Source organism: Ambystoma mexicanum, chromosome 12 (genome assembly GCF_040938575.1).
Source record: "Ambystoma mexicanum isolate Mex_15411 chromosome 12, UKY_AmexF1_1, whole genome shotgun sequence".
NCBI classification, from domain to species: Eukaryota; Metazoa; Chordata; class Amphibia; order Caudata; family Ambystomatidae; genus Ambystoma; species Ambystoma mexicanum.
In genome coordinates, this window is record NC_090936.1 from 77,852,060 (window position 1) to 77,872,814 (window position 20,755).

At 47.8% G+C, this 20,755-nt stretch overlaps 1 protein-coding gene across 2 annotated transcripts in view; it reads right to left on the reverse strand.

Moving 5' to 3' along the window:
- The window catches only part of PHTF2 (putative homeodomain transcription factor 2), a 1,000,056-nt gene that overhangs the window by 171,684 nt on the left and 807,617 nt on the right, over window positions 1–20,755 (reverse strand). For both annotated transcript variants that reach the window (XM_069628039.1, XM_069628040.1), the window contains 2 exons: window positions 19,852–19,983; window positions 10,413–10,499 (listed from right to left, as the gene is read on the reverse strand). In XM_069628039.1, the coding sequence (XP_069484140.1) occupies window positions 10,413–10,499; window positions 19,852–19,983 (219 nt within the window). The remainder of the gene's footprint in view (window positions 1–10,412; window positions 10,500–19,851; window positions 19,984–20,755) is intronic.

The window sequence follows — 20,755 nt, forward strand, 5'->3', positions numbered from 1 at the left end:
ATAGGCGTTCAGGGATAGGAGGGCAACAGTTGGCAGGAAGTAAACATGTGATGCCCTAAAAATAAAACCCAATGAAAAATAAAAAGCAAAAAGAAAGAGTGTTTGGCGTCCACGGGGGCAGGGTCGCACATGTGCTTGGCTATTCATAAAGTTATAGCAAAGTATCTGTCACCCCGTCATACAAAGAACAGACATAAAATGCATAACAAATGAATGGGTGACTAGCAATTGACAATTAGGGTAAATACACATTGAAGATATTTTTTTAAAAAACACTCATCTCCAACTGAAGGAGGATTAGGCTAAAAGTATCAACAACCATGTTTACAGATGGGTGCATTTAATAGAGAATGCAACAGCATCACTGTTGGGCAATGGTTGAAGTCAATATCTATGGAAGAGTTCTGATTGCACATACAATATACAATAACTACATGAACCTTCTGAAATATCAGCCTGCAAATCACTCAGAGGGACGGTCTTTAAAACCTATTCCAATACTTAAGAATCTGTAATTCTATGTTCATATGAAAAATGTTAAGGAAAAAGTGTAAGGGCGAATGGTCATTTTTGTGCCAATCCCCTTTAACCTTAGGCCCCCAGCTCTTTTGCTAGACTCAGGGCTTTTTCATTTTAACTCCTGAGTGAGTGGGACTTTTTTCTCACATGTGTTTTTTTTTACTATGATTTTCTGTGTTTCTTATTGTTTTATGGAGTCTGGTAAACGCCATAGGCATCTGCTTTTTGCATTATAACAGCACCCTTTGTGCCATGTCACCGAGAGGTCCCTTGCACTTCTCTTAATGTTAAACTACATTTTCTTGGGTGAACTACTGTTCAAGAATAGTAAGAGGACTCCTGACTTAGTTACTTTGTGGAGTGTTTGGGGGTTACATAGTAACTGTTACGCTCACCTGGCTCCCACAGAGGCGTCGATCTGAACTGGACAGCTGCGGTCTCCACCAATGTGACGCGTAGGGCCGAGATGACGGACTAGACTGGCCCACCTAGCTTCGTTTGCTTGGCCTGAAGGAATATTCTTCTGCAAATGGAGAAAGAGGATTAACCACCCGTGGGGTTGAGCGTAAATCCCCCCCCCCCCCGCTGTTCTCCCCACAGATCACCTTTAATGCCCCCTCTTATAGTCTCACCTGATGGTTTGAAAAGATGAGCTCTCCATCCTGCATTGAGTGCAGGGGCGCGTTGCTTCACTGGCTCGAAGGAATTGGTGAGTTCCAGAACAATATTGACTCCGAAAAGTATGTAGTTCATAAGAGTTCACATGTCTGACTTTCACTCTTGTCAGATTCCTTGCAGTTTGCAGCTTGACCCCAGCGAAGAGTTCCTCGAGGTAGCTGACAAAGTTCAGGTAAGGATTTGGCTTATCCTACACAGTTCGATTAAATAAGGCCAGAATGTAACCTGTTGCTTGCTCCTTTATTCAGGTGTGGAGAGAAAATATGAAGTTCGGGGAATAATGCCTCCGGCGGTAAAATTAGTTAAGTCTATTGTGGTGAGAAGAGTTCCCCTTGTTTGTCCCTTTGTCTCACCTTGTTGTCCTTTTGTTCCCCTTAGGGGCCGAGGTACGGCGAGGATGCAATGGAGACTGCGCCGACCCGTGAAAAGGAATAGTACCCCCGGCGGTAATCAGGTAAGTCTATGGGGGTAGTTACTTTTGCCTCGGTTTATTCCCTTGGCTCACCTTTGCTGTTCTTGTGTTCCCCTTAGGTGCCAGAGTGCGGCCAGAACGTGCAGAAGGATGCGATGGATCGTGAGGATGCTGCGAAGGCCGGTGAGTTCAGCGCGGCGCTGCAGCAGGCGAGGCGGCGCGCGTAAAATGCTTCTTTCTTCAGGCTCGAAGGCGCGGTGGATCCGGAATTCAGGTAAGGATCGAAGGTTTTGCTCTTATTCTAACCTCTTCTCCTGTTCCTCCCTTTTTCTAGGAGTTGCAGACTCGAGGCGGGCGTGGCAGAAGACTGGATGAAGGCTTGCAGACACGGTGAGCGTTACGCTGCTGGATGCAGAATAACGCGAAGCGTGTGCTACTCTTCGGGCATGGTTTAAATAGTCTCCAAAGTAGTCCCAGGTAAGTATTCCTCCCCAGCCCCTCCCGAGTAAAAAATAGTCCCCAGGTAAAATAGTCCCTTCCAAGCCTCATTTGGCTTGGAGCTCTGCAGGATGGTCTGCATCAGGTAAGCTTGCGGCATGGTCTGCATCAGGTAAGTTCTACTCTATGAGCCTGGCGCCATAGGCGCCAGGACTGACTCTCCATATGAGCCTGGCGCCATAGGCGCCATGACCGCATCCAAACAGCCCCTAGCATGGCTTTTTGGGCTTGCTCAAAATAACTTGATGCCTGCTTCCGGGGTTGCTGGACCTGGTCTAGTTACCCGGGGGTAGGCATCAGGACAGTAACTCCTTTCACCCATTCGTCATGTAAGATTTTATTACACTAACTCACTTAAATGGCTGGTGGCAGTGGTTTCTTTTTTACTACCTGGTGACCTCAGCTGCAGTACAGCAACCAAGGGGGACCATTTTCACAAAATGGCCAGTCTTCTTTTTTGCCATTTCCTGATAGTTTCTTCTGGGCTTTTACTCTGCTTTGGGTTTGAACCCTTTGTGTGTTTTGCCTTTGGCAGGCTTCAGCCCTGAAGCCTGCCAGGCTACAGTGTGTCTGGAAAGGCAGGAAGCAAGGGAGGGTCCCAAAACTGCCCTGTCCAACACTAGGTGTACCTGAGTGAAACCAGTTCCAATTGGTCGACAGGGTGTCCTGGAGGACAAATGGAAGCGCTGGAGGACAAATGCTGTGTGCTTGGCAGCCTAGGACTGAATGAATGAGAACGTGCATAAAAAACAAGGTTTTTGGGACTAAGCAGAGTCGACCACTGGGGGACCACATCCAAAGCAGAAGACGAAAGAAGACGCCAACAGAACCCTACTGGACCACGAAGTGCCCTGCAGCTGTGCTAACACAGTCTTCGAATTGACAGGGAAGCCCCGTACTGGACAAACTCCTCCCTTAGGCTGGGACCACCAACTAACCTCAAGTACCTCCACCATCTGCGAGTGCATTGTCTTCAAAAAAGCGAAAACCGGCCAAATGTTCATGGGCATCCAGGGGACCCTACAGAAGCAGGAAATACGCATCCAAAGTCCCCTCACAAGAGTCCAGGACCGAGGGATCAAGGAACATCTGACCAGAGCTGTTCGTTCTTCTTTGGCGCTGAGAAAAAGGCGCCAAAACCACAAAATCGACAGAAATCCATTGCTGCCGAGTCCCTCTCTCTAGTGCTGCCACAGGAGCCTGCCAGACGTTCTCCCTATCGTCACCACAACCAAGGACCAGGAACAAGGATCTGCTGCATTCCATATCCAGCTGGAACAACTTCAGTTCAAAGGTACTGTGAGGCTTGGGGTACATTATCCTTTTGCCATTTGGGTGCTTCCTACCTTTCGGAGTGCTATTTAACCTTACCCTGAGTCGACCTGAACTCACTTGCACTGGCCTTTCAGCTTGTGTTTCTTGAAGGTGACTCCTCTTGAGTTGCTGCGATTTCTTTTTGAACACAGACTATTTAAGAACATTTGTCTAAGAAGCGCATCAGAACTTTGACTTTGCCCATTGACTTTGGCTGTCCTGGCTCGCTAAAGGCCTCCTTCTGAACCTATTGGCTTTGGCGGTGCTTGTTCCCTTAGAGGTTTTAATTGTAGAACACATTTAATGCTGGGATAAAAGACTGCCTACATCCCTTTAGGAGAATCTAACTTTTTATAGAATATCAGTCTGTTCTGATCTAACCCTCACCTTTCCCTCCTCAATACTGCAAAGGTGATTCAAAAGAACAAGTTACTTTCTTACCTGGTAACGTTCTTTCGATGGGATGGTCCGACGACGTATTCCATATCTAAGATAGGTAATGTCCACAGCTGTGTTGCTTCGGAAAATCTTTGGCGTCTGCGTCCTGTGTCGATGACGTCGATGCGCCGTCCCAGAGGACCTCCTCCGACGGCCGACGTCACCCGATGTGATAAGTAGGACGCACAACGCCCATAGCCTCAGTTATAGTTTTTTCCAAGAACGTGTGCCACCAGTTTTCTGCCAGCCAGACACACAAGGCCTTGCGGAACGCAAGCTGCAATCGCAAAAGAAATTCTGCAGCGGGGAAGGCAGGGAGGGAGCGATATGGAATACGTCGTCGGACCATCCCATCGAAAGAACGTTACCAGGTAAGAAAGTAACTTGTTCTTCGAGGGGATTGGGTCCTCTGACGTATTCCATATCTATGACAGACTCCCACAGCAGTACCAAAGCAAGGAGGTGGGAAAGAATTTAGAACACAAATTTAGCATGCCCAATCAAATTTCGGAATAGAGGACTGGCTTGCCAAAGGCCAGATCCTGCCCTCTGATGGAATCGAGGGAGTAGTGACGTACAAAAGTATGTACTGAAGCCCAGGTGGCTGCATCACAGATGTGACGAATAGGAACTCCCCTCTGCAGGGCAGTAGACGCAGCCACTCCCCTGGTAGAATGGGCCCGCAAGCCAGCCGGAGGATCCTTACCCGCCAAGCAGTAACACTCGGAGATAGCTAAAATAATCCAACGAGACAGTCTGTTTCGACACAGCTTGTCCCAAACGCTTTCCAGCATAACCAATGAAAAGTTGATCGTCCACTCTGACCCGGGACATGCACGAAATATAAAAGCTCAACGCTCTCCTAGGATCAAGCCTATGGAGCCTCTCCTCTTCCTTACCAGGATGTGGAGGAGAATAGAACGCCGGAAGAACAACCTTCTGGCTGAAATGAAATTTCGAAACCACCTTCGGAAGAAAAGAAGGACGAACTCCAAGGACAACCCTGTCCTTATGAAACACAGTGGAGGGTGGCTTGCCTGAAAGTGCCTGTAACTCCATCACTCTGCGAGCGGAAGTGACCGCAACTAAAAACACAGTTTTCAGAGTTAACAGCCTCAAAGGACAAGAATGTAAAGGCTCAAATGGAGCACCCATAAGAAACTTAAGAACAAGGTTCAAATCCCAACCGGGCACCAGAAAAGGTGACGGAGGGAACACATTAGTGAGCCCTTTCAAAAACTGCGAAATTAAAGGAATCTTAAAATAGGAACACTCTTCAGACGAGCGCTTAAATATGGACAGCGCCGCCAGGTAACCTTTAATGGTCCCCACTTGCAAGCCCCTGTGGGCCAAAGAAAGCAAATAAGACAGAACCATGGGAATGTCACATTCAAAAGGATCCACATTCTTAACTCTGCACCAGTCGCAGAACTTTCTCCAACAGCAACGGTACAGAGACTTTGTTGCCGGCCGCCTGGCCGAGAGCAACACCTCCATCACGTCTTCAGGGAGGTCCCAATCCTTATACCTCAACCTTTCAGAAGCCAAGCATGAAGGTTGAGGGATCTGACCTCTGGATGGAGAACCTGACCCCCCCCCCTCCCGTGAGAGCAGATCGTCTCGGTAGGGAAGACGACATGGAGGGCAGATGGACAAGTCGAGAAGGTCTGGGTATCACGTCCTCCGGGCCCACGCCGGAGCAATGAGGATCATCCGGGAACCGAACCTCCGTAACCTCCGCAGTACTTGCAGGATGACGGGGACTGGAGGAAACTCGTACAGCAGTGGGAGTGACCACTCCACCACAAACGCGTCTCCTAAGGCTCCTTTTGGAGGAAATTCCTGTGAGCAAAACCTTTCGCACTTCCGGTTGACACTGGAGGCGAAGAGATCCACATGAGGTGTCCCCCAAAGGGCAAAGATCTCCAGGAGAATCTCCTGAGCCAGCTCCCACTCGTGAGAGATCGTGCTCTGCCTGCTCAGAGCATCCGCCGTCTCGTTGTCATCTCCGGCCAGATGAACAGCCGAGATCAAAACTTCCTGCTGGATGGCCCAGAACTGCATCGCCTCCCTGTGCACAGCGGAAGTGACCCTGCCCCCCCCCCTTTTGTTGAGGTAGTGCATGGCCACTGTGTTGTCCGTTAGAATCAGGACACTCTTTCCACGCACAGTCGGCAGAAAAGCCTTCAGGGCAAGCCTGACGGCCCTCTGCTCCAACAGATTGATATGGAGTCTGGACTCCGACGGAGACCAACGACCGCTGACTGTCAACTCGTTGGCATTAGCTCCCCATCCCGTGAGGGATGCATCGTCACGATCGTCACCTCCGGCCAGGGCAGCCAAAATGGGGCCCCCTTCATCAGATTGCCTTCGACGGCCCACCACAGAAGGTCCAGGGCTACCAAGGGCAGCACCTGAACAGGGTCCGACAGCCTGCCGGAGGACTGAGACCACTGGAGCTTGAGTGCCCACTGCAAAGATCTCATCCGCAGACGAGCCTCTGGCACCAGAAGAATGCAGAATGCCATGAGGCCGAGCAGTCTCAAGAACTCGGACGCTGGGAGATCCTGGGCAAATTGAAACTTGTTCACCATCTGCTGAATATGAAGAGCCCTCACCTGAGGAGGAAAACACTGCCCCAGGGACGTGTCGAGCACTGCTCCGATGTACTGGAGCCGCTGCGTTGGTGTCAAATGGGACTTCTTTAAATTGAGGGAGAAGCTCAGCTTGTGAAGGGAGTGGCAGGTGACGGACAGATGATCCAGGACTTGCTCGGGAGAGCTCCCCCTGATCAACCAATCGTCCAGGTAGGGGTAGACGTGAATCCCCCCTTTCCTGAAATGCGCTGCCACCACCACCATGAGCTTGGTGAAAACCCTCGGGACGGTGGTCAATCCAAACGGCAGGACCCGAAACTGAAAGTGTGAGTCGCCAACCGCGAACCTCAGGTACTTCTTGTGCCTGGGATGAATCGGCACATGGAAGTAAGCATCCTTGAGGTCGAGAGACACCAACCAGTCCTGAAGTTGAAGGGCCTGGAGGACTTGAGAAAGAGTCACCATCTTGAACTTGTCCTTCCTGACGAGTTTGTTCAAACCGTGCAAGTCCATGATGGGTCTCAATCCCCAGTGTTTCTTCGAAATCAAAAAATAAGGGGAATAGCATCCCTTGTTCCTCTTCGCTACAGGCACCAGTTCTATGGCGCCTTTCTCCAGCAGGGCTTGAATTTCCTGCACAAGGAGCGGATCCGGACTCTTCGAAGAGAGGTTGCCTGGTGGATTGTCGTGAGGCCTCTGCCGAAAAGGAAGACTGTAGCCGTGGGTTATGATCTCCAGAACCCACACATCCGAAGTAATGGCTTGCCACTCTACAAGATGCTGCGCCAGCCTTCCCCCAAACGGCGAACCATGGGACCTGGCCTCATGACTGAGTGGTAGTGGCTGCGGCGTTGCCTGAGGACAAAGAAGCAACTGCCCGAGCGGCCTTGGCACCTCGAGTACCTTTGTTTCCACCTCTGGCACTCTTACGATGGCCTCTCTGACTGCAGGCTCCCCTCGCTTTACTGAAGGACGAGTAATAGCGAAAGGAACCTCCCCTCCATTGCTGTCCCCTAGGACGAAAAGGCAGAGGTTGGCGAACTGCAGCGCCCAACGACTTCGCTGCAGCTTTGGAGGTCTGCAACCCCTCAAGGCTCTCATCAGCCTTGCTGCCAAAAAGGTGTTCACCGTCAAAGGGCATGTTGAGGAGCCGGGACTGCACATCAGGAGTGAACCCAGACTTCCGCAACCACGCAAACCAACGCATTACGGTGCTCGCCGCCATGGACCAGCTGACCCAATCTGCCAAGTCCACACCCGACTGAACGGCCTCACACATGGCATCCTTGCCATCCTGAACCATAGCAAGGAAACTATCCCGTTTGTCCCCTTCGGGAATATGATCAGCCGCTAATGCAACACAGTTTCACAGAGTGTGTATGTGTGAAACGAGACAAGGCACATATGGAGTTGGTCACCTGAAGCGCCATACCCCCCTGAAGAAAACCCTTTCTTCGCCCAGCCGTCAAAACGTTTGTCGTCCCTATCCAGAGGGATGGTAGGATACGACGTCTGCTTTGCCGGGGCCGTAGCCGCCTGCACCACCAAACTCTCCGGAGTGGGATGCCTAGCCAAGTAGCAGGGGTCGCTACTGGCTGGACGGTATTTTCGCGACAAAGACTTGCCCACTGCCGGGAGACTCTCCAGAGCAGTCCAAGCCGCCGCCACACTTGTCTCCAGAGCCATATGAAACGGCAAAACCGGGTCAGTGGGGGGACCAAGATCAAAGATGTCCGTGAGATCATCCTGAACGAAGCAGACCAACCCAAGTACTCAGTGACCCGAGACTTAAGGCGCCGATATGAAGAATCGGCATGAGTGCCAGGCTCCGGCCTAGAAAACTCCACCTCCGGAGAGGTGTCCAGTCCACTGGCATCATGCAGCGACTGCCTCAGGTCATCAAACTGGCTATGGCCCAAGATCAGCTCATCTGGAACCGTAACCAAGCCGACATCAGAGCCTTCATCACCCTCTGAAATGTACTCCAGGCGGGTAGAGGAAGACCCCTGGGGACCAAAGCAGTGCCTGACCTTAGCCAGAGCCTTCCTAGGGGCTAATCCCGTGCCACGGGGCCTCTCCGACACCACCGCCTCGAAAGGCATTGAGGGCGCTGAACGAGTCGGCGCCAGCAGAAAAGGCATCAACGTCAGCTGCAGCACCGCCAGCATCTGCGGTGTCGACACAGGCCTCAAAGCCGGAGCTCCGAGCGTGTCTCTCGACGACCTAGGCGCCGACGGCGTTGACGAACCCTCGGAGGCGGAGCCTCGAGAGAAATCGTCGACGTCCTCTTCGTAGACAGCACAGGATCACGCGGTCTTGAGCGCGTCGAGGACCAGGACCTGGAACGGGCATGGCGAGAACGGCTACCCTTGTCCGAGCAGGACCTCTCCCGTGAGCCGCGCCGACCACCCGAGCCCGAAGGCGTACGAGCGGTGTCTCTCGACCGGTGCCCTGCGATTCAAGAATCGCTAGCATCTGATTCCCGAAGGAAGCCCATTCCTCCGGTGTGCCTTGCATGGAGGGATAAGCGACCCGCCGATGGGCGGAGTCCTCGGAAGAGGACTGGGAAGGCGACCGATGCCGGCACTTCCGGGAATGCCTCAAAGAGGCGGAGGAGTGGCGAGACCGACTCCTGGAAGGAGACCCACTGGACTTCCGACGATGACGCAGAGAGTCGCCCCTCGAGTCATCCGTCGAAAGCCCCGCAGACCTCGACTTCCGGGGCTTAGACACCCGGCCTACCGACAGCTTCTTCTTGCGTTCCCGCAAGGCCTTTGCCGTGAGCGACTGGCAGTCGACACAGTCGTCTGTATCGTGGGCCTCCCCGATGCACCAGAGGCAGGCATCGTGCGAGTCCGTGACCGACATCTTGGACCCACAGTCCTCGCATTTCTTGAAGCCCGGACGTGGGGTTGAAGACAAAGTAGACATCGCCACGAACAGGTCTTCACAAAAAAACGAACAGGTTTAACGAACCGAGAATTGAAAACAGCAAACTCCAAAGAGTCGAGGCGTACCGAGATTCACGAAGCGAACACGTTTGCGGAAAAAACGGAACTGAGGCTATGGGCGTCGTGCGTCCTACTTATCACATCGGGTGACGTTGGAGGAGGTCCTCGGGGACGGCGCATCGACGCAGGCGCCAAAGATTTTCCGAAGCAGCACAGCTGTGGACATTACCTGTCATAGATATGGAATACGTCGGAGGACCCAATCCCCTCGAATAAGTGTTATAATAACCTCAAAGCACATCACCTCTGGGTGCTGGAATTGAATCCTAATTTGGGATTAATGTTACAGATAGTTACTGCTTTTTAAATAATGCTTTAAATATCTGTATAAATAAATATGTATTATATAACTAAGTGTTTACTTGGATACCAGTATTTACTGATTTCATTGTACAGCTCTACAGCTCACACTACCCCTCTTAAGATAAGCCTGGCTGCTCAGTCACACTACCAACTTGTGTAGTACAGGCCTATATTAAAAGGTGGGTTACCTAATATCAAGAGATTAGTTTTGTGTAGTTCCACGCCAGTTGCACTGAACTAATTCTTACCTAACAAACAGTCTCAACATAATTGCTTAAGTATCACAGTTAAGAACTAAACAGCCTCGAAACGTGTTGCTGATTTTCTGTGTATGAGCAATTCTATTTAGAAAAATCAATGGGAATATTTTTATCTAGCAAGTTTCTAATCTGGGAAAGTAATCTTTTTTGAGTAAAGGGCTGAGGCTATAAACATTTGTGGGTACGTGAATAAAATAAGTATTTTCAAGAGACACATTTGAAAAGAATACAAGCAAAGTGCCATCATTTAAATTGATGGGCCATAACAAAAAACTATTCTTGCTCTTTGCACCATCTTCATGTTTGAAGCATTATTGTGCCAACCACACAACCAAATTGCCAAGACTGACTGAATATATCCATGTGAACAAAGCGTACTCACCTGGGCACAGCAAATAAAAACCACAGAGATGGTCAACAAGAAGGCTGATGAAACTATCACATCAACAGACCGTTGTGGTCCTCTCCGCTAAAAGAAAAGAACAAAAATCTGTAAGATTACATATATAATAAAAAGAATCACAATAAACAAGTTTTATAAAGTTACCCATCAAGAAGACGCCTCCAAAATACACATGATAAACTCCTTTTTACAATTTGAATAATATTGTATGTGCTGTTTGGTGAGTCAGGAGGAGGACGCAGACACTGGTGACATTTCCAGCAAGGTTTAATAAACAAGAAAAAGGCATCTCTGTCCCTATTGCTATGGGGTATTCCCTGCCTCTATTAATAACTAAGGTGCTTGTCAGTCGTCGGGAAATGTTCAAATGAGTCTGCTGTAGCAAAGCTCATCCTAGCAGACTACCACTATTCAAGATTGCTTCGTTTTCTCACATCTTGTGGAATGTGGTATTGGACGCGTCGCCCTACTTACCAGAGTGGGAAATGACAGATGACTTCCTTGACATGGTCAATGACTGAAAGGAGATGACTGTCAGGCTCTCCAAGCCTGCTGAAATATGGAAGACTGTCCTACATTCTATGGGAATGCCCATAATTAACTGCAGAGTCTCTTATCTTTGAACTTCTCGGTTTTCTCTTGAGGAACAGTCGAAGCAGCTAGATGGTATACATTACTCACCGTAATCGTATTTCTGATGCTTGTATCTGCTTAGATTCACATGCTGTGCATAGGCCGAAATCTAGTGGAAGCTGCAGAGTATTACAGTTGCTGTTTTCGAAACTCGAAAAGGGAGGTCGAATAGGGAGTGCCAGTATACTATCCCTAGTGTGACATCCCCTGTACCCATGATCCCTCACTCGTGTAGGTCCCTCAGATTGTATATTTTTGACATGAGGTAGCATGAGGAGTAGCGGGAGTGCGGGAGTACAGAAGTATCCAAGCAGATTCGATAAACAAGCTCACAAGCATCAAAGCGCCTTCTCTCAGAGGGGTGGAAGGGCAGGCGCATGTGAATCTAAGCAGATACAAGCATCAGAAATACGATTACGGCGAGTAATGTATACCTTCTGATGTTTGCGAATCTGCTTACACCATATGCTGTGCATAGATTAGCGAGCAGTTTTAAAGAAGGAGGTGAGATGTGAGAAGGGTCATAAGTGAACAAATGTCTTCGAACCGCTTGTGCCACTTGTGGATCTGTCTTGGAATGAGTGTCATTGCAGTAGTGCTGAGTGAAGGTGTGAACCAAGCTCCATGTAGCTGCCTTGCAAATACTGTCCAGTGGGATATTTGCGAGGAACACCAGAGTGGATCCTGTGCCTCTTGTAGAGTGAACCCTGGGAGTAAAAGGCATAGTTTTATATGACCGGGAATAGCACAGTAGGATACAACTGACTATCACCCTGGAGACAGCAATTTTTGAAATGCTGTCGCCTTCTCTGCCTGGCGCTATGGAGACAAACAATTGATCAATTTTCCTTAGCGGTCTGGTCTTGTCTACATAGTAGAGGACTGCTCTCCTCACATCTAGCGTGTGGAGTTTTATCTCAGCCAAGCTCTTGGGTTCTTGGAAGAAAGCCGGCATCTCGATAGACTGGTTTACATGAAACTTGGAAAAGAATTTAGGTGAGAACCTACGGTGAGTATGTAAAACCAGCTTATCCTTATGTACTGTAAAGAAAGGATCCTGCACTGACAAAGCTTGAAGTTCACTCACTCTTCTTATGGAAGTAACAGCCACTAAAAAACAAAGCAGTCTTTTAAGTCAGGTGTTTAAGACTAGACTTGTGCATAGGCTCGAAGGGGGGGGAGCCATGAGCTTAGTAAGTACCACATCCCAACCTGGCAGCTGGTTTGAAACTTGGGGCGGGGGGGGGCATGAAGCAGCATTTCCATGCCTTCATAACAGGTATTTTCCACCACAACAGTTTGCTCCGTGAAGTGGTGTAAGCTGACAAAGCAGCCAGATGGACTTTTAGGGAGTTAAATACTGGCACCAGATAAAGCGCTTCCATTTGTGAAAGTAACAGTGCCTAGTGTTGGGCTTTCGAGCTTATTTTAAGATATCCATGCATCTTTGTGAAAGGTTGAGGTGGCCGAACTCAGACTTCAGGAGCCATGCTGCCAAGTTCATCGAGTGGGGCTGCGGGTGCACTGTTAGTCCCTTGTGCTGGGAGAGTAGGTTGTACTGGCATGGGAGTTTGATGGGGTCGCACACCATCCGTTTGCGCAGGTGTGGATACCATGGCTGGCTCCCCCACATAGGAGCAACCAGGATGAGCATCATCGGTTCCCTGTGGATCTTGTTCACCACCTTGCTCATGAGAGGGGTTGGTGGAAAAGCGTAGGCAAATATCCCTGACCAATTCATCATAGGCCGTTCCCCTTGGGGTCTGGCTGGGGGAACCTGGACGCGAAGTCTGGACATGGACTGTTTCCGCTTGTGGTGAATAGGTCTATTGTGGGGAAACCCCACTGAGAGAAGAAGTGTTCTATGACATCTTCGTGTAGTCGCCATTCGTGTTCTTCTGGAAGGTGATCTCTGCTCAGAGTCTGCTAGCGAGTGGAGTTCCCCTTGAACATGTTGGGATGACAGGTAAATCTTCCGTTTGAGTGTCCATTTCCAAATTTGTTGGGCAAGCCTGCACAGATTTTGAGAACGAGTACCCACCTGTTTGTTTATGTAAAACATTGCAGGTGTGCTGTAAGGACCTGCATTGACTGGTTCGATTAAGAGGGGTTTGAATGCCAAAGTGCTCTGAATACTGCTAGAAGTTCCAGCAGATTGATGTGGTTCTGAGCAACCCTGGGAGACCAGAGACGCTGAGCTGTGTGGTGAAGGTAGTGAGCTCCCCACCCTGCTAAGGGGTCGTGTTGTGACGACGGCCTGAACCTCTGGGTCGTAGAAAGGTTTTCCTTTCGTTAGATTCTCTCTCGTCCATCAGCGAAGATTCTGTACTAGAGTTGGCTAAAACGACCACTAGATCGTCCAACTGACCACTTGCCTAACACCACTGTTTCGCCAACCACTCCTGCATGGGTCGCATGCGCAGCCGCACGTGGGGAACCAGGTAAATGCAAGACGCCATCATGCCTAGCAAACGCATTGCTTTGCGCACCCTTATTTGGCGACCGGCCTGATATTGAGGAATTTGCAGAAACACATTTTGAATTCTTTCCTCTGACGGAAAGGCTAACCCCTCTTGAGTGTTTAGGACAGCTCCTAGGAACTGTTTCGAGGTGCTTGGCACCAGGCTTGACTTTTTCTTGTTGGAGAAGCCCAATTGAAAGAGGAGGTTGATGGTTCTTTGGATGTTTTGTCTGCAAATTAGGGGGGACTCCCCTGTAATGAGCCAGTCATCCAGGTAGGGGTACACAGGAATTGCCTCCCTGCGCAGGTGCGCTGCCACCACCGCCAGTACTTTGGTTAATACCCTTGGAGCTATTCCGAAGGGCAGCACCTTGAATTGGTAGTGCTGGTTCACCATCTTGAAACGCAAGAATCTTCTGTGCGCTGGGAACATTGAAATATGAAAATAGGCATCTTTCATATCCAGTGTTGCCATGTAATCACCCCTTTTTAGTAGGGGCGGGGGGATTACCTCTTGTAGCGTAATCATGCAGAATTTGTGTGGCTTGACATACTTGATTGCAGGGCGCAAATCTAATACTTGGCACATTGTGAGATCTTTCTTTGGCACAAGGAAGTAGGTTGAATAAATACCCTTGTTTATCTGGTTGGCCGGGACGACCTCTATGGCGTCCTTTAACAGCAGAGTGGCAATCTCCTCGAGGAGGATCAGCTGGTGTTCCTGAGAGTGTACTTTTTGCCGTGGAAGGTGGTCTTGGGGGCGCTTGAGTAATTTGATGCAGTAGCTGCCAGATACTTTGGACAGCACCCATCTGTCCGAGGTGATCCCCTCCCATGCGTGGGTGAAGTTGGTAATGCATCCCCCTACTGGGAAAGCATGGGAGGTGACCTGAAGTGCAACGTCACTGTTTGGAAGGTGGCGTACTGATTGGTTATTCCCCCACAATGAGCTCTGATTCTGACTATAGCTAGACCCTCTTTGGGAATTTTTGCCTAGAAAGTCGCGAAGATTACCGCTTCCCTTCTGTCCAGAGGGTTTGTTAGTGAGTTGACCAAGGGATTTTAAAGTGTCATACTCCTCTTTCGCCGTTTTGAGGGCATCATCGACAGCTTTGCCGAATAATACGTTCGGCTCGACCGGCATGTCTTTCAGTGTTGCCCGACTTTCAGGCTTAAATCCCGATTGTCTCAGCCATGCATGCCTTTTAATGATCGTACCCTCAGCGATTATTCTACCGGCATTATCAGTCGCGTCGAAGTTAGTCTTAAGGATGCAGCCAGACACTGCCCTCCCCTCGGCTGCCACTTGTGCTCACTGGGTGTTTAAAGGTTCTGGTGCAAAGGAAAGTAAAGCAGAAACTACCTCCCACTTGTGGCAATTCTAACTCGCCAAGAGGGTGGCACTGTTGGCTATCCTAGCTTGATAAGCCGCAGAGGAGGCAACTTTCCTACCTAGGCCATAAATCCTCTTGCTTTCTTTATCCGGAGGAGCCTCTGAGGAATCAAGTGGGGTGCCTGCTCTCTTCCCCGTGGTGGTGACAACTAGGGAATCTGGTTTTAACTGTCTCCCAATATATAAATGGTCAGAGGGAGCAGCACAAAATAACCGACACACGGATTTATTGCACATGTGAGGTTAGGTGTTTGTAAAGACGGCCGAATCCTGCGCTGAATTGATTTTAGTAGCGGGATGGCTGAGTTACTGCCTTCCTGTCCCCCAGGTTATGCTCTGCAAAATCCTTGTCCTCTTGAACTTCCAGAGGATCGATTTGGAAGTGTACAGCAGCCTTGGCCAACACCTCATTAATGAGGGGTTGGTTATCGACTGGAGAATCATTTACAGGAGGGTCCTTAGGAACTGGGTAGTCTAAGGTGTAAACGTCAGCCTTATCTTCAGCCTCCTGTTCCCTCATCATCCCCATAATAAGAGTCTGCATCCTGGTCCTCATCGAATTTAGGGTCAGGGTCTTCATGTTAAGAAGGGGGTCATAGGGCTCCACAACAACAGGGTCCATGACTAATCCCTGAAAGGGGGTCTCAGTGCGAGACCTCTTAGGAGGGGGTTCAGGAGACAGGTGTGGCTTTGGAACCAGATGGAGCTGAGGTGGGAAGGGTGTTTCTATAACTTTGAAAATAATTTGGATCTTTTTCATAAACGTTGGTCATAAAGGACATCCTCTTCATTACTCAGTCTATATCTTCATAGCTCCATTCCTTGGAGCTTGGTATAGTAACAGCTTGAGGGGTGAGGCCCATGTCCACATCTGTGGGAGGTGTAACCTTGGTTTTAGCTGTTCTCCAGCATTGGTATCTTTCATGGATTCACACGCGACCCTCCCGCCTACCCCTCTATGGCTCTTCATTGTTTCCTACTGTGAAGGATCCTGCAGAGTCAACACTGAATCCCAGCCTAAGATCGCCTCCCATGTGGCCAGGGGAAGGCATTCGCTACCTGATCCTAACCTTGGGGGTGTAGTATCAGGGAGGATCACATGGGAGGAGCTGGCTGTCAAGGGGAAGTGGTGACTCCTTTGGGAGAGATGCGTTATTCATCTTCTTGTGAGGATGAGAGTCCTGCACCCCCAAATATCTAATGGAATGCTGTCATTGTAAAAGTCCTGCATGAGGAAATGCGAAGAACCTTCTGTGAATAGTTTCCTAGGCAGAATAAGTTATATACTTTGGGAGTTCATGAATTAGATGTGATATCCACTAATGGCCATGATTCGGTCTGGAGTAGAAATCTTAGCCCTAATCATAAGTAACACACCCCTCATTTAACTCCTAACTTTAATAACAGTCAGTTCAACAAACAAACAGAAAGGACTAGCCCTAAAAGACTTCCATCTATTATGGACTTAATGCCTGTGCTACTGGGACGAGGAAGAAGGATCAGGAGTCAAAGAGGATTAAAAGGCCCACTGACGAGAATGTGTGGTCTAGTTGTTTGAAGGCCAGGCACCTGAGTGGGACATTTAAATCTGAAAGTGGACCACAGCTGTAGAGAGGTGGAAGAGGCAGGTAAGGAGCAGCAGAGGGAGAAGTGGTGGAGGAAGATACCAAAGTGGTTGAAGCTGCAGGTGAAACAAGCACTCTCCCAAGTTATGGCTTGTGGTTGGATCGTGTGCAAAGCAGCAGGTGTGCAGAGATGCGAGGAAGTGGATGTGGCGGTGTCTGCGAGGAAGACGTGAGAGCGGGAGAGCCATGGTCGCTGAAAGTGGAGAAGCCAAGGCTCCCAGTGAGAGACCCCCAGATTGCGAGAGAGTGAAAGAGGTCCCAGAGACGCCCAAAAGAATAACTGCTGTTGCGCTCAAGTACCTGAGGAGGACGCCAAAGTTTCCAATAGTAACCGATGAGCTGCAGAAGAAATACAATGCACTGGGGCGTTTTGTAGCGTTCAGCTCCCAGAAATAAGTCACGGGGAGGAAGAGAGCAAAGTGAAAGAAGAAGGGGGAGGCAAAGAGTTACATTAATGCCCAAGTAAACCCCTTGATTGGCGAAATATAAAAGGGGGCAATTCCCCATTTCTGAGATGTCAACTTGGGGAAACCTGTAGCCCACATTGCCAACAGCGCATACATTATAACCAAGAGATAAAAGGGCAATACAGGCGCAATTTTCCTTTCCCGAGACACCAGTTTGGGGAAATCTGTAACCCTTATTGCCACTAAGAAGAGATCAACTGTACCAGTAAGAGTACACCAGGAAAGAAACAGTTGCTTTGAAGAAATGTGGTAAAAAGGTGATGTGGAAAGGCATTGGTAACTATAATGCCGACTAACTGTTGCATCAACAAAGGTAGTTGCTGTGCTATCATGACCAAAGAATTCCATTGAAAAAAAAATCGATGGGATAAAGACATTGTGTGGAGGAAAACAATTGCCTTGGTTATGAACTAGTGTTTTGGGAAAGATATTTACTTTGCCACATGGAAGGACTCAGGGGTTGGAAAAGACCTTTTGTATTGAACTAAACATAACTGTTGAATCTGAACTTTTCCGAAGGTATTCCTGAATTGATCCAGGGAACCGATCCCAACCCAGGTCACAAGGCATACTTTCTAAATCGTATAAGTTTGAGTATTTGCAGTTTTGTGTTGAACTGAAGACAGCCAAATATTCCTTGTACACTTTTATTTTATGTATTAGTGTGAGGGTCAGATGTTTTTTTAACACCAAGTCATATTTCTTAAGTTTGCCATGTTTGGACATTCTCATTAGGATAGGAAAAGATAGGCGTTTATCTCACCCTTTTTCCATTTCAATAAATGGCAAACATTGGGAAAACGATACCTTTGTGTCCTACTCACATTTCTGACCCCCCCACAGTACTGCCACATCACGTGCGCTTTTAAATCTGAAGATGGCCACCAGGGGTGGAGTAAAGAGGACCACTGTCATTGGCTGGGGCCATATGACCCAATATGACAGCAAAAGGCTATATAAGCAGCAAACAGTTTCTAAGCTTAAAACAAAACTGCTTTATTGTTACTGAGGATTTCCAGCCTGACAAAAGGGAATATGCAGGAGTATGTGAATCCATGAAAGAGCCAATACTGGCTAAGGGCAAAATTTAAAAGGTATATTTTCCATATCTGGAAAAAGGTGCAGCAAGACTGTTTAAAGGGGAATATGATTATAGACATTCTCTAAAGGCAATGAAAGATGTCAATTCACCCCCCCCCCACTGTCCCTACTGTCCCTACTGTACAGGCCGCCGCCAAGTCGAAGAGTCATCAAGCGGCTTCAATTTTGCTGGTAATATCGCTGAATGCCACCTGTCCAGTGTCGAACAATGGTGATAAGCGGGGAGAGACATACATGTATATTTAATAAATATTCAGTAAAGGCTAGTAAGCCAGGAACTCTGCACAGAGCGAACAATCACAATGGTGGAAAAAAAGAATGAAGGCCTCGCCGCATGAAGCACCATGAGTACAGCGCAGATCACACTAGGGATAGTATTACAAACATGCCCTGTCAACATCCCTTTTCAAATTTCAAAATCAAATCATGCAATACTCCGCACCAACCACTAGATGTCGGCCTATGCAAAGCATGTGATTCTAAGCAGATCTACAAGCCTCAGGGATATACACACACGTACATTGACAATTTGCACGTTACTGCATTGGCTGTTAAGAGGCCATAACAATACAAAGCAACACATTAACTAATGTTTAGCATAGTTTATGATTTCAGGAACATATTTAAATCCGCTTTTAACATAATGCAACACATCTGTGCCACTAACTTCACCTATCAGACAACTCAAATATTCTCCTAGGACTAAACAATGTTATGCCAAGAGGATACGTATTGTTTTCTGGCCTAACTGTTCACATTGCCATTAGAAATGCATGCATACATGGTGCACAGGCCAGCCCTTCGTGTAGCTCTGAAACATTGTAACTCTCCTGCTGCAAACTCTTCACTGCTATTGCTTTCTGCTTCAGACAGTTGATAGATATCTTATACTAAATATAGCACTATTGTCTACACGAGGACTATCAGAAAATCTCTGCAATTCATGATGTTTTCTTGATGCTTGCTTAAGTTTACTGCTGTTCATCGGACAATCATTTTATCGCAATTTAGCCCTGCATCAGCCATCCTTTCCTGAAGATGGCACTAAGAGATCGGAGCAATTAGGAATGGATAGTAAAAGGGAAAGAGGGCTACCTGTAAAAATTGGATGCTGGTGGCCCCAAATCCCTCTTGCGATTTTGTCAAGCAGTGGGCTGGATAGTGAGTGGTTCTACTGGAATACGGTTTCATTTTAGTTTGCAATGCTTCAGGCCCACTGAAAACGAACTCAAAACCTCTAGGGGTGTAAAATATGAAATGGCTAACCAATCTGTATATTACTAACTACTGATGCACTGCATTTCATCAGCTCAGTTGTCGGGTACATTATTTTTCGATAACAAGAACTCTTAAAAATACCTGGACACTGTCAGACAAAATGTATCAATTGCAATGTTACAATTGAATTAATGAAATTGAAGTTCAGAGTGAACTAGATTATAGAAAATAATGCTATATTTAGTATAAGACATCTATCAACTGTCTGAAGCAGAAAGCAATAGCACTTTAGAGTTTGCAGCAGGAGAGTTACAATGTTTAAGAGCTACACGAAGGGCTGGCCTATGCACCATGCATGCATTTCTAGAGGCAATGTGAACAGTTAGGCCAGAAAACAATACGTATAATAAACACATGGATCTGCTGTTTGTATGTTTCTGGCTGCTTAAAGATACCTTTTAATCTTAATTATGTTACTCCTGGTTAAAGGGAAGGAAAGACAGTAAGACAAATACTTTACCTTCAGATATGATCGGAGAGAAAGCCACATCTTAATATTTTGCACTTTCTTCAGACGGAAATGCGGCACTTCAGATTTCCTAGCCCGTCGAGCCGATGTTAGGTGACCGAATAGTTTGGCAAAAAGAAGTCTCTACAAAAGATAAAACAGGCAGATTAGGGCTGTGCCACCATTGCCGACATTATTTGTAAAACCAACGTGTGTTATATGAGTTTGCAACCTCATCAACAAATCCATAAGCATGCAGTGTATACAAGATGAAGATTTGGGAATCCGTCATCCTCTGCTACACTCTCCCACTGCCGTAAAACCAACATATAAGGGGACCCTGTTGAGAGAATTATAGTGGCATGTGTCTGGAACGGAAATCTTAGAAACTACCTCTTGGCTCAGTGTTCCCAAAATAAACAGTCTAAAATGCCATTCAGAGCAAATGGTCTTCATTTAAGTGAAAACGTAATTCAGAATTCATTAAGTAAAATGTCTCAACAAAACCAATACATTTGGAAATATGAACTGTTTTGCTACTTGTATGGATCAGGTTTGTAAAACATGCACTAATGGTGCAACATAATGCAATGGACTGGAGATGCCAACCCAAGTATACTCAAGCAGGTAAAACACAAATTCGCTACGTGAGCACAATAAGAACAGTGATTCCCAAACACCAGGGCACATACTAGTTAAAATATTCAGTCAACCTCTGGCACACATTTTGGATACAGGGTGCACTGTAGTTTGCCTCTGATGGTTGTAAGCATAGGAAATGTTGGCTCATCTCTGGATGATGACCCTAGTCAATCTAAGAGAACCGATTGGTTGCATCCAAAACATACACAGCCTAATGCAATTCGAAAATATAGAACGGGAAGAGATGGAAGCGGCATACTAATAATCTGAGAAG